This window comes from Zeus faber (genome assembly GCF_960531495.2).
Source record: "Zeus faber genome assembly, chromosome: 18".
Taxonomy (NCBI): Eukaryota; Metazoa; Chordata; class Actinopteri; order Zeiformes; family Zeidae; genus Zeus; species Zeus faber.
In genome coordinates, this window is record NC_137210.1 from 22,941,555 (window position 1) to 22,956,507 (window position 14,953).

The 14,953-nt window shown below is 43.9% G+C and overlaps 1 protein-coding gene across 2 annotated transcripts in view; it reads left to right on the plus strand.

Moving 5' to 3' along the window:
• The first annotated feature begins 1,078 nt into the window (after positions 1-1,078).
• The window catches only part of LOC307244581 (uncharacterized protein), a 52,166-nt gene continuing 38,291 nt past the window's right edge, over positions 1,079-14,953 (plus strand). For both annotated transcript variants that reach the window (XR_013844650.1, XM_080019819.1), the window contains exon 1: positions 1,079-1,325. Coding sequence is in view for 1 of the 2 variants with exons in the window: in XM_080019819.1 (XP_079875945.1) it covers positions 1,250-1,325 (76 nt within the window). In the remaining variant the exon portion in view is untranslated. The remainder of the gene's footprint in view (positions 1,326-14,953) is intronic.

A 14,953-nucleotide genomic window follows, 5' to 3' on the forward strand; every position in this document is an offset into this window, starting at 1 on the left:
AAGTACTTTTTACTTTAGTACTAGAATGTTGAAAGGCGAACTTAAACTTGTATAAGGGTATTTACACCTCCATTTAAGTAAACTCAATTCGAATTCTTCTTGCAACACTGGTTATTTGTAAAAAATAACGTTAATCAATTATCTTTATTAATAATAATAATAATAATAATAATGTCAATAATACTTTTTACTGATGCAAGCTCATTAATGCATTTGTTTCATTTCCCATTTGTCAGTTATCGTCAGCCTTGTCGTGCTGCAGCTGCCTGCTGAGGAGCTGCATTCTGAGCAGGTTCTATATTCACACCAGACGACCAGAAGTGTCGACCCCCGTGTTCTGCCTAAATTTAGAGACCAGGTCCGCTATCCGGAGCCACCTACGAGCGCGACCACCCACAGAGACTCTGCCAAATCCCCTCCCTGACAATTTGCCTTTTTCAAGCCTTCTCCAACATTTAAACTATCCCCTGCCACCGTCCCATGGAAAGCGATGCGGCCGTCCCTGGCATCTCCAATGTCCATCCCCAAGCGTGAAGTGTATCATATCGTCTTCTTTCTTCCATTCCTTCTGAGATTCCCTGTGAGACGGAATAATAAAAAAACAATATGTGATAAACTCTATTCTTATTTTTTAATCACCAAATAAAAGCTCTTCTCAGCTCGCTGCTATGTGTGGTGCCCTGGAGACTGCCATAAAACAGCACGTTTATGATCTTGCATAGCAACCACTTCCAAAGAACAGACGCAGAGACGGTTTCAAACAAACATGAAACTTTTTCCCCCGCTTCTTCCTTATCGGTTTCTGTCATCTTTTTTTTTTTTTTTTTCTCGCTTTTTTTGCGTTCTATGAGATTTAAGGTTGTCCGATTTGCAGGGAGCGACCTCACCAAAAAAGACGAATATTGTGTTGGAAAGTGAGGGAACTTGTGCACATGGGTGTAGCTCTCCCCCGGCCACAGAGAGCCAGTGAGAGGAGGATGGCTGTGGGAGAGGGAGAGGGAGAGGGCTGACAAAGGGGGAGGAAAATTAGGCTCGCCAGCATTCTTCTCATTTAAAGCTGTAACTACACCAAAAAAAAAGCCACTTGTGCAGTTCTGGGGCTGGGTCTGCTGCTGCTTCCAAGGAGAGGCATCGCTGGGCTTCATGGTGCTGCAGTGATTCTTCTTTTTCATCCCCTTTTTCATCCCTTTTTCACCCCCCCCCCCCTTTTGCTTTGCACACAAGGACGGCTCATGTCTTTGTCGTAGACATGATGGGATTTGTGAATTTGAGGACTTTCCTGTACCTGGTGGCGTCCGGGGCTCTCGTTTCGTGCCAGAACAGTGGTGAGTAGAGCTTTTTCACACTTATCCCGTGCTGGATTTCACACCTTATTGCCGATGGGGGTGATGGAGGTGATGGGTGGACATGCCGAGAACATGAGGGGGACGGTGGGACCCCTTTGCTGGCTCTATACCCATCCTTGGGGTAGAGGTCTTTCACAGCGGTTAACAATGGAATTATCTCCTAAACGTGACTTGACTTTGTGTAGTCGGGCTTTGGATTTGTTTTTTGCAGTTGCTTTCCCCCCCCCCCCCCCCCTTGAGTCGTACTCCATGATCACGACCTGGATCCTCCTCATTGACAGTAGGATTTGTAAAGCTAAAGTCAATTCTGTGTATATGAACACGGGACTCATGCTGAGACCCCCTAGACACCATCATGTCTAAGGGAAAACAGCTGAAAATGACCTCATGTCGTGGGGACCGCGGGGGCCACGGTAGAGCGGATTGAGACATTGGGTCTTTCCAATGTTCCAAAAGTTCTTAAAAAAATAAAAATAAATAAATAAAATAATAGATGAGAACGGCTTTAGAGCGGATTATGCTCAATTGGCAAACAAGGCCCGCCAGCGCTCCCTACATCTGTCAGTGATTGGCGGTGATGTCACCCCTGGGCACCAAGACACCAAACAAGGGGGGGGATGTGTGTGTGTGTGTGTGTGTGTGGGGGGTGCATCTTGGAGAGCTTCCACGACTCCCACACCTCCGAGCCAAAACATCTACCTTTCATGAAGTGTTACCAGCACACGCTTTGGGTTTCTTTTTTTTTTTTTTTTCCCTCTTCAAACCCTAATAATCTGCATCGTAGAGTGGAAGGTCCTGGAGGCAGCGTAGCTCGCGAGTTAATTTGGGGCAGATGCTGCTGTAGCGAGTGACTCACTCAGACATGGGAAATGGGAAACGGAGGGCTGGAACACCTGAGACCCCCCCACCACCCCCCACCCAATTTGAACCTTTGGTCTCCGGTGATGTCATAGCGCCGCAATTTCTTTTTGATTTCTTTTTCTTTTTCTCCGGGTGATGACGTCATGAGCGTCTAGAGAGCATCGAGAAGCGAGACGCTGGTTAGGTGATGCCTAACCAGCGTCAGTGGCAGTGATGCCGTCAGCGGCAGTGATGCCCATGCCAATTTTTGGGGAAGGGGGATGTTTGGCACTTTCTGTTTCCACTCCCCCCCCGCAAAAAACGAAAAAGCTCTTTAACATGATGATATTTTCATTTCTGATGACTAGTTTGTTTGCACATAAACAGCGTCACGGTGTGGGCGTCTGATAGTGCGCCACATGGTGGTCAAAGAAAAGGGGCCTTGAAACTTAATTGAATGGGTCTAGCGCTTAGAATTAAATTATTTAATATCCAAAAATATGATTAAAATACAACTATAGTTGTTTTATATGGACTTTCTTTAATGTCAAAGTCCTTGACTTACGTGTTTGTTCCTAAAACCCTTTAAATAAGACAAACTCCCCTGTGCTGTTTGGCGAATTTGATGTTATATTTTCAATATGGACGATTATTTTAATTTGTTTTGGTTTTTTTCAGAGCAGATGTAATTCTCTCTCTGGGGGATTTTACTGTTAGTTTCTCCACCCTTCCTGGGGAACTCCGTCTGCATATTTGTTGATTCGAAGCAGAGGGCGGCCGTCTTGCTTATCCCATTTTAAAGCAACGACGGTCAGAGAGGATACTGCAGAGAAGCCCCAGTAAAAACAGTGGAACATTATTTATTTTTGTATTATTTTTTGGGCTTACTGGGGGAAAACTGTGCCAAGCAAGGTCACTAAAGTGTATTAAAGTGGGTTTTCACATCACCTGTAAGCATTAGCCAATGTAGATAAGAAGTCATGTCGAAAAAAATACAACAAACCCAATGATCCCATGGTGTCCTATTTGGAACAGGCTTTTATTAAACTCAATACATCTTGAAATTAAGACCAAACGCTGGGGAATTGTGTGTGTGTGTGTGTGTGTGTGTGTGTGTGTGTTTTTGCCCATGATGTCTACGATTACCAATGTTTCTTCACTTAATTGCAACTTTTATATGGAAAACTGTGACTTGAAATTGAGTGTGGTTAGACGCTGATGAAAGTGTAATTGCAAGCAGACAGGCTGTCTCCAAAACTTGGAACACAATTGAAATATTTATCTGTTCTGAACGGGGCTGCAAGAAAATGTGGTCGGGGCAGTGGGGTTGTTTTCTTAAAAAAAAAAAAAAAAAATGAAAAGGGTTACTTGGTGGAATTTGAAGTCCAATGTGGGCCTTTGAAGGCTGAAGACATATTTGGAGCAAATGCTTATGAAACCCCCCTCCCAAAAAACAACGCGTTGCCGATTAAAACAGTTATACAGTTGTAGATGAATATCACATGTAGGCACACATGTGGCGGATCAGGCTTCATCGGATCAGATTTCAAAGGCCGCTGCCAAGCACAGAAAGCTGTTTTACGCACAAAAGGGAGTGAAGCTGCGCTGTCCAGGTAGGACGTGAAGCAAGGTCGGGGTCCCTCAACATGGAAAGCAAAGCAGGGGAAGAAAAACTGGCAATAGATCAGCGTGGTGTGACAAAAAACAGCAGTGTTTCAGCCACGAGACATTGTTTGACTGGGTGTGTGTGTGTGTATGTGTGTGTGTTTGCGTTTCAATACCGCCCCCTATTTTCCGTGTGTTGTCAAAGTCGTAAACCATCTTCAAAGATGCCACTCGGTGCCTTCAAAGCAACCCAACGCTTGCGGTTCTGTCGGTCGCGTTCCCGCTACTACGTGTAGGAAAAACAACCTAAAACCAACGCCCGCTCACTCAAAATGTTTCTCCACTTTCTGGTGCCGAACACGTGACCACAACGCCAAACAAAAACAACAAAAAAAAAAAAGTGAGTTTGATTCGAAACGTAAACACCATGAAGTCACTCCATTCCACTCCCAAATTGGTTCCAGTCGTTGCTGTTGTCGCCACATTGCTGACACTGTGGCGAACGAAGCCATTTTCTAAGCAGAAAGCTAAAAGCTAAATCTGCCCAACATGTGAATCCAACCGGGTCCGGGTCCAGGACCAGGTCCAGGTCCAGGAACAGGAACAGGCTGATTGGAACCACATGCCACATTTCTCAGCGATGACTTGATTACATGCCTCTGTTCTTCTAGCAGTGAGGGGGGCGGGGTGAATGGCGTGGTGGGGTGTAGGGGGATGGGGGGTTCTGTAGGTTGAGCGGGATTTTTGTTCCATTCCACCTTTGGTGAACTCCACTTTGGAACCACAAAGTGTGATCTGTTGGTTTAAGCAATGTGGAGCAGGGACCTGAGACCAGGGTTGGTTTCAGTGACGTGGTTGTTGGTTTAAGCGATGTGGTGAATTGTGGATATGGCACCTGGGACCAGGGATGTGAGACCTAGGACTAGGGACAAGGGATCAGGGACCTGGGACCAGGTACCAGAGACCTGGGGCCAGGGAAACCGGCACCTGGGAATAGAGACCTAGGACCAGAGACCTGGGACCAAGGACCGGGGAAACTGGGACCAGGGACCTGGGAAACGGGGACCTGGGACCGGTTACCAACCAGTTGGTTGGATTCGCTCTCACAGGCTGAAACCAATGGAGGATTTAATGCGACCTACTGCCCGCGAGGACCGGCTCCATGGGAACCACTTATAAACCAAATGACTGCAGTCAGCAAATGGAGGCCTGGGGGTGGTGGGGGGCGGGTGGGATGACTTCCAGATGTTAAAATAGTTGCTTTGGCTTGTATATGGAGAATATTAATATAAAACCTTAGAGGCACGTTGGGAGAGGAGGAAGTTAAGCGGCTGATGGAAGTAGCGGCGGGTCGGTGTCATTTTTTGGGCAAAACCAAACACAGGGTTCGGGGAGTTTTCAGCCTTTTCTCGTGGCTTGTGGGAACATTAGGTCCGCCGCACTGCACACCTCTGTAGTCTGAAGGTAAAAGCCACTATTTGGAGGTGTTTAAGTGTGCAATTAGGCGCTCCTTCTGCTGGTACTTCCTGTAGCGCTTGGATGGTGCGTCCCTCCCCGTCTGTCCCGCCCTGTTATCCACTCAGCGTCCCCACGCCGGGAGCCCTGGATGACAGGGGAGCTCCCAAATCTACATCCCACACAACCCCGAAGGGAGATGGAGGGGGCTGGAAATGGGAAGTGAAGTTCTGCGGAAAGGTGCTGGGATAGTAGTTTGTCTACATAAAGTCGGTTTCATTTTCATTTTCAAATAAATGTAAATTTCCAATAATAAACACATTCTGATTCTGCAGCTGTCAGAGAGCCTCCCACATACTTTTTTTTGTTTTATTCATTCTGCTAATCATGGCAGTTTTAGTCTCTGGCGAGTGGCGGAACATGTTTGTTTACTTGTATTTCCTTTTAGAAACTAGACACTCGCCATCCCTCCTCGGAGAGCGACTCCGTTTATTTACTCTTTTCATTTTCTTCCGGTGCAATAAGTAAATGACACATTGCTTAACAGTTGACTTGTTATGTTTGTTTGTGATTGTTGCGGTTGTCCGGCCATTGCCTTTGTCACTTCACGAACCAGATCAGATTTGTCTTCTACCTCTTTCCCCTGGTGGAAGTCGGGTGTATTACATCCACAGGTGATTTTGTTTGTACAACTGTACCGAGCGTTTGCAGAGTGTAGGCCGGGTGTTTTTTAGGTATTAAGGCAAAAAGGTAGGTTTCTGCCTTGGCAATGGCCCAAATAACCTTATATATATTGTCCTTGGATACAGTGCCAAAGTCTTAACAGTTTTTGGTTTCGCCTCAACTCAAATCAAAGTTATTTTGCATCGGTCAGTGAAAAAATAAAAATATAAAAGATAAAAATAAAAAACAGCCAAACAGAAACACGCATCCATCCCTGAATCTCAACGAGTCAGATGCAATATTTAAATTTCGGAGATGTAGTGGAGTGGAGTGCGTGAACAGTGTGGGAGTGTTGACACAGCTGCTTGTGGTTTTACAGGAGATCAGGAGGAGGACGCTCTGCCCTCTGGAGCTGATCCACTGGAGGATGCCAGGTCTAGCTGCTTACCCCCACTCCCCTACTCCCCCCCCGTTGACTGTTTCAAAGACTTCCATAATTGCTTTAAATCCTCCAATTTCATGTGAGGTCGTCTCATTTGGACTTGGACTCTCTCTCTCTCTCTTAATGCTCCAGGGCTGGTGGTGATTGAGTAGAATGAAATTGGAGGTGCTGTAAAGGGGAGAGTCTTATTCTTAATTAATTCAGTGTCTATCAACACCATAGACGTGAAGGAACAGATTATCATGGTGGCTGCTGCACTGTTGGAAAAACATTAATGTACAGTGTAGTCGTACGCTTCTTCCAAAATATGAAATAAAGCAATAAACTCAACATGAGTTCAATGCAGCGTAACATCTAATGCTCCCGTAGATGCGTGAAAAAGTACCTGGTTCAAAAAGTGACTGTTTTTTTCACCGACATCTTAAACAACCACTTGTTAGCTATACCGCAGTACCACGACCGTTTGACCACAATTGCCGGGTACGGTCAAACCTAAATTCTAAGTGGCATCTCTGCTGTGTGCGTTACGACTGCTGAGCGTGGCCAACATGGACGCTGGTGGGGAGCGAAGACAGAACTGTGGCTGGAGTTAAGTTTTACGTTTAGGATTAAAGTCGAGTTTTCATATCAAAATTTAGGTTGAGGATCCAAAGTTTAGGTTTGGATCAAAGTTAAGATTTAGGATCAAAGTTTAGGTTCAGCCTTGTATCAGAGCAACTTGTCGAATGGATGAATATATATGTATGTATGACGAAAATTAAGCTTGTTTCTCTTTTTCCCCCAATATATAGTTGCATATTATGCTTGTAAATTAACTCCATAATTCATCGGGGAGAATTTGGTGAAGAGAAAATAACATCACTAATGGAGCCAACGGCGCTAAAATATTATTATTTGACCCTGCATCATAGTATTGGGGAAGATGAAACAGTGGAATCCTTTCATCATGTTCTAGCTCCATGTGTTGGCTGTGTGATGGATGTTTCAACTGAGCTAGACCACATGTGTCCTCATTCCAACTGGCCCACTTTGTAATCCTGGTTTCCAGGACCATGATTCTGAGGTGCTTGCAACACGCCTCGCAAAGCCCAAACTCCGAGCACAAAGAAGACCTTCAGAAACTGGTCATTTTTTCTCCCAACAATTGGGGTGTGGGGGCGGGGGGGACAAAAACAAAATATGGACGTTCTTCAACAATTCCATGTTCAGATGAAATCTGTTCTGTTCTCTGGAAGCGGGTTCCAGCGCTCACAGAGAGCTGGAGTCCCAGCGGTGTTTTGGAGCCAGGTTTCCGGGTCTGATGTTCCTGGAGACGTCGCTCTCAATTAGAGTCGCATTGTCGGTGAGCGCTGACACATTTCAGCCTGGAAGAACATCCAAATCCAGATCCCCAGCACTTTGAAGTGCGGACAAAATCAAAATGCTTTGGGAAAATAAAAAAAGGTTCTTGGATTAAATTGATATGCAGCGATGATTCATCGATTCCTCACTTTTTGCAAAAGAAACGTCCATTGCCTCTTAAAAGTTGTAGGCGACCGATCTAGTTGGGAAATAAGTTCACCGAGGATTTTTTAGACACAATGCGAGTCTGTGCCGTTTGGTACCCACATCGCGCAACGTCCAGTCGAAAAATCTCTCCAACAAATGTTGCTCACAGCTGGCCAGACCGATGCCGTGTGGAAATGTCTGTGTGTTCTCAGTGATTCATGACCACCATTTAGCCCAATTTATTTCACGGGAGAGGGAAAGCGCTTTAGCATGACTCATAGTGATGGAGATGGAGACATTTGGACAATGGAAACCATCGGATATTTACGGGGACGTCGGGGTGAAATTGGGTTGTTAATGCCACTGGTCCCTCAATGCACCGCTGTCGGGGCCTCACGTTCCTATTTTGACATCTTGTCGAAGTCGTCTACGGTTCGCCAGCTTTAAAACAATATCCACGTGGTGGAAACTGAATCCTCGACCTTTGTGTCTCTTTGTATACGCTGAGATTTAAAGTAATGCCACGTGGTGTCTCTATAAACAAAGCTAAAAGAGCCTGCAGGAGCGCCTTCTAATTGTTTCGATGGATAGGATGCAGACTATTTAGTTATTTTAATTGTCCGTGCGAACACACGTCTCAGAACAGCAATGTTTGGGGTTTTTTGTTTCGTTGGGGAACTCTGGTGTCATCACATCCAGCCTGTATATAAACGGAGTCGTTTAGAGAAGTAAGTAAAGATCCTGCGACTTGAGTTTGGACTTCTGCAGTTGAATTCACAGTAGTCTGCTAATCAGTCAGTGGAGTGGGTTTGGAGTTTGAGAGAGAGGTGGAAAACAGGGAAGGAGAGGAGATTAGAAAAACTGTGGAGGAGAGAGACAGACAGATAAGCCAGGAACCAGGGCTGCACTGTAAAAAGTCAATGTCAAAAACAAAACGAAAAGAAAAAAATGCTGGAGTCCCAACAATGGGGCTATTAAGGACCTATTTCCTTATTTTAATGCCTTAAAATAAGGAAATAGGTTTTAACATTGGAAATAGTATGAAAAATATATAAAAAAATAGTATAGTATGAAAAATATATATTTTTCGGCTTGAAGAGACTGAAAAATGTATTAAGAAGTTACTAGCTTGACTTAAAATATTTTAGGTAAGATAAAGGCACATTTTAATGTATAATAACCATATACATCACAATTACAGACCAGTGAATTCATCCCAAAAGAAGAAAAAAAAAAACAAGATCATTCAAGATCGATGTATCTAGATACAAAAGTCCAGCTCTATCGTCATGTATTTATCAACATCTAGACTTTATGTTTTGTCAAAAAATAAATAAACAACATTGAGGAAGGGAGGGATCTGGTGCAAGGAAGAGATTAAAAAAAAATAAGGAAAAGAGATGAGGAGGAGTGTAGTGGGCGACTTATTAGAGGAACACTGATCAGTGTCGCTGTCCCTCCGCTCTGCACACCCTCCACTCTCCATGTCAACGCTCCTCCCAAACGTCCCGGAAGAGGAGCGCAAAGGAAGTCCTGCCCAAGAGGAATTTCCTTCCAAAACAGCGCTCCTGTTTGGACTCCTCAACGTCCTCGGCGTGAGATTTTGGAAAATGTTCGACAGACGTAGAAAAACATGGGGACTCAGATTTGTCTCATCTCTATTTGTAAGGTGACTCGGTGACGCCCGTCTAACTGTAAACTCCGAAGAAGCAGCTGAGCCAGAACGGAAAAGTAGGATTCATGAGAAAATAACAGTTTTGTTTTTCCATTTCTTTGTCTAATTTTGTTTATTTTTAAGGGGTATTTGCTGTTTTTTTTTTTTTTTTGTTTTTGTTTTTTAAATGTAATTGGATTTGTTACTGTCTCAGTTGTTTTCTGCATTTCATAATAGTGGAAAAAGGCTGTCTATAAGCCTTTTCACACCGAACAGCTGTGGGGACTCCCTGAGGGGAACAAGGAACTGGGGAGGTCCCCCGTAAACTAGATACCGTCAAAGGGGCTTTTTTGGTTTTGAATGGTTGTATTCACATTGCACTGGAACTCTGAAGTAACATCAGCCAATAGGGTTTCAGAGGGATTTCCATGTTGTATTGACTCCTAACTTTCACTGATTTCACCTTATCAGTACACTAAAATCTGTTTATGAACAAATTGGGGCATGAAATAAGAAACCCAGTTGCTGGATCTTCACTCATATTAGATCTACAAGGCCTTGTTTAAGAGTAAGTCTGTAAGCACGGGCTCGCATGGGTACAGTGCACAGGGATTACGGGGGCGCACGTCAATTCATTCAATTAACGTCAGAAAATAAAATAACAAATACAACAACAATAAAAATACTATCTTTATTCTGTTTCATTTTTATTGTTTTTTTTTTTTTTTTCTCCATTACCGCTGAGTGTACTGACTGTGCACTTATGTCACTGAAGTACCTCAAAACGGAGTTCCAAGAACTACAAACGTTCCTAGTTCGTGCAGTGCGGAAACATCAAAAGGGATGGTCCCTACAAAAAAGTTCTTGGCACTATGAAAAAGTTTCTGCGGTGTGAAACGCCTTATTTATAGTATTTTAGCTTTTCAAATTGAGATTTGGCTATTTGTAGACCAGTGATTAGGCCATGCACCATATTTAATGACATTTTGTCTCTGGGAGTATTAGATATGATTTAGTCCAAACTTAAATACCTGTCTATACTATAAGACACCACATGTGTATGAAACTAGGATCAAAACATCATTGAAACATCATTCTTGCAGGTTTTCTATTGGCGCTAAACCATCAATCATTTTGCATGGGACCCCCGGAAACTTCCAGAAGGATCACTTGGGGGTCCCTGGACCATATGTTGAGCACCACTGATGTAGGGCAATTGTATGCAATGAGTCAATCCTTTCATACATTTGCAATTACAGTATAATTCACATAAGCAGTATATTAGATTTTCACTTTTAAAGAGATACTGTGCTATTCGAATGTGAACAGGGTACAGTGAGCTCCACAGGGTGAAAACGTTAAAACCTGAGCAATGACCGACATCTGTGCTCACAAAATGAACGATACTACCAAAGACAAAAATAATTAAGATGTTGGTTGAAACACGTTCTGTTTGTGCGTTAATAACGATAAGAAAAACGTAATGAACGGCCAGTTCTTTAGGAGAACCAGGACATAAGGCCTGGGCTTCGTAGTCTACTCTCGATCCCCGCTAATGGGGACACATTTTTCTCGGCTCTCATAGCTGTCGATGACATTAGAATAAAAGTATGGCATGGCTGCCGCTGGAAGGGAGAGGGAGCGAGCAAACAAACGAGTGCAGAGCGGCCAAGATCACAATCCTGTTGGAGGAGACACAGCAGGAACATGATCAGGGCGTGGCTGCTGTTTCGTTTATGTTGTTTGTGTTAATTATGTTGTTTATGTTGATTGTGTGAGATAAACAGATCTCTTAACAAGAGACTGGGATGCAGTGAGAGCTAGATAGACGTAACTTAATAAATTACCACTCCTCACCCCTTAAAACTTACCACTCCTCACCCCTTAAAACTTACCACTCCTCACCACTTGCTAACTTATCACTCCTCACCACTTGCTAACGATTCACTCCTCACCCCTTAGAACTTACCACTCCTCACCCCTTAGAACTTACCACTCCTCACCCCTTAGAACTTACCACTCCTCACCACTAAGAACTTACCACTCCTCACCACTTAGAACTTACCACTCCTCACCACTTGCTAACTTACCACTCCTCACCACTTAGAACTTACCACTCCTCACCACTTGCTAATTTACCACTCCTCACCACTTGCTAATTTACCACTCCTCACCACTTGCTAACTTACCAATCCTCACCACTTGCTAACTTACCACTCCTCACCACTTAGAACTTACCACTCCTCACCACTTAGAACTTACCACTCCTCACCACTTAGAACTTACCACTCCTCACCACTTAGAACTTACCACTCCTCACCACTAAGAACTTACCAATCCTCACCACTAAGAACTTACCAATCCTCACCGCTTAGAACTTACCACTCCTCACCACTAAGAACTTACCACTCCTCACCACTAAGAACTTACCACTCCTCACCACCAAGAACTTACCACTCCTCACCACTAAGAAATTACCACTCCTCACCACTAAGAACTTACCACTCCTCACCACTAAGAACTTACCACTCCTCACCACTAAGAACTTACCACTCCTCACCAAGGCTGCACAACTAGTTTTAGGTTTTTGTATCTATAATGTACAGTAGGACATTTGACCCATTCAACTCAATATGTACAGTACATAGAATATATACATAAATATACAGTACATATACATAAACACACACACACACACACACAAAACTTGGTGGAAACTTCCCCGCCCTGTGTCTCTGCTGCTGCAGGGTTTGTGTTTCTGTGCCCCTTTGTAACTTTGCTTGAGAAAATGCAGACATAATTCAATGTGTGAAATTGAATTATAACTCCAGTTGACCCCAAACATGTGTAATTTCATTAGGTCATTTAACATTTATGCTGTTCATCATGTGACTGTACGCCTAGTGTAGTGTTTTAGAGGCAGCCTTTGGGGGGAAAAAAAAACAAGAATTTGCTTCCTTAAATAAATAAACAAACAAACACATAAATAAATACAAAAGAATACATATTTAAATAAATAAATAAACAAAGGAAAAATAATTACAATAAAAATGAGATGTAATTATAACATAAATCATAACTAGAACCCTTTTCTCCCCTTTTTTCTAACCCTTTTCTGGTCTGACTCTAACCAATCCTCTCTCTCTCTCTCTCTCTAAGTAATAAATCATGTCACTTCCCCCCCAGCCTGGGGCCTCAGTGATGTCATCACACCTTGGAGTCAGAAAACTGGGCATGCTGTCTAAAAACACACACGGTTTGTTTGGTTCAGTGTAAAAACGCGAAGGCGTGACATTGACGCCGGCACGGCCGGATCTCTGTTTGAAAGCGGCTTGTATTGTAATACAGTGACTGTTTTAATCCTAGTTTCACCGTTATTTCTATAAGGATAGGATAGACAGGTATGGAATTTGGACTAAATCTTACCAAATTTAAGGTTTTGCGGCATAATGTGTATTCATTTGAGGCTTGAGCACAGCAAGAAAAGTTCATTTTTCTTATACTAGTTTTGTCATTAGTTGTCAGTAGTTCTTCCATTGTATTTTTTTTCCAGGAGTCCAACATGTCCAACAATAGCATCCATGCAACCACTGACTTATTAGATCTTAGTGTTGCAGAAACAGATCCATCTTTCCTACACCAAGCGTCTCCTTGGCTTGAGCCGATCACATCATTGGACAGTTTCCCACCGTGTTCAGCATCAGCACCGTAAATCAAATCTTGTCCCGGTAAATACAAAAACACAGGTTTTCCCTCCCCTCCTCCCTCTCCCCTTTTCAATGGTGGGATTTCTTATTTTTATTTGTTTATATATATATATATATATATATATATATATATATATATATATATATATATATATATATATATATTTTTTAACACAAATAATCTGGGAAACTAGGAATATTTATGGGGATAATCTGTGTAACCTGACCCCCGCACCCTCCTTTTAACTCTTGGATCTGGAGCTTTGTAAGTTGGGAGTCGACCCTGGGATAAATAGGACGCTAAAACATCCCGAAGCGAATGTAAATGTTATTGCTCCGGGGTTTGGAGTTGTGGGTATTGTAAACATTTATGGCTCTCGTCCTTTCGCTCGCCCCTTGCACCGAACATCGCGATGCACCGGGCAGCCGTACGCCATGTCTGGCCCGAGCAGCTGCTTCCTATCTGAGAAGAGAGGTCGAGAAATGAGAGAGAGAGAGAGCGAGAGAGAGAGAGAGAGAGGAAGGGAGGACTGGGAGGGAGGAGGGGAGAGGTAGAGGGAGCAGAAAAAAGAGAGAAACAGACAGCGGAGAGAAACAAAGGTGGAAAGAGTGATGGAGAGAAGAGGGAAGGTGAGAGATGGAGGGAGAAAGAAAGAAGAAAGGTGAAGAGAAATAGAGAAAGAAAGAGAAAGGGGCTCCTGAGCGCACGAGAGAGATAGAGAGAGAGAGAGAAATACAGCAAGAGAGAGAAAGTGGGATGATGAGGAATGATGGAGAACATGAGAAAGAGGCGTGGTGATGAAAGACCAACACCGAGAGATCCAGAAAGAGAGAAAGAGTGAAAGAGGGATAGTGAGGACAGCCAGCTGATAGACAGGGACCTTATTTGAAGGCTCATGAGAGAGAGACAAGGAGGGGGAGGGTGAAAGAGGGGGGGGGGTGAGGGAGAGAGAGAGAGAGGGGGGAGGGGGAGAGAGAGGGAGGTGAAGTAGGGGGAGAGAGAGGGGGGCGACGGAGGAGGAGAGAGGGGGATGAGGGAGGGTGAGGGAGGCGGAGAGAGAGGGGGATGAGGGAGGGGGAGAGAGCAGGGGGATGAGGGAGTGAGGGAGAGAGGGGGGGGGAGGGGGAGAGCGAGGGGGATGAGGGAGGGGGAGAGAGAGGGGGGCGAAGGAGGGTGGGGAAAGAGAGAATCCTTGTTGAAGAAGAGGTGAAGAAAAGGAAAAGCAAGTCCCAGTCTGGAGTGGTGTTCAGAAGCCCCTTCCCCTCCTCCACTCCCCATCACTCTGTTTCCATAACTAATTTTATTTAGTTCGTAACTGATTTAACTGTTTTAGGACAAGATAAAATCAAATTAGATTACAAAAAACCCATTAATCCTGTTTAAATCCAGGTGTCGCAGCAGCACAACACATGAAGATAAAAACACAAAATAAAAACAAAACCACATTCGTCCGTGTGTCGGCAGTTTTGTTCAGTAACACTGATGATACATTTCAGATAATATGTTGATGACAACATTACAGTCACTCTCTGCCACATTACCTGCCTCAACAGCCAAGTTATCCAGACCAGAATTTCCGCGTTACCGTAATGTTAAAAATAACACATTTCCAGTACTTCATCTCGGAACGCTGTAGAACAAAAGCTGCGTTAAAGCTGCTGTTAATGACCGTTCTTGTGTCTAAAGTGAAGATGCTGAATAACATTGGAATTGATTCTGTGCGCGTGGCAGATGTCGGCGCGTTGCAATGTT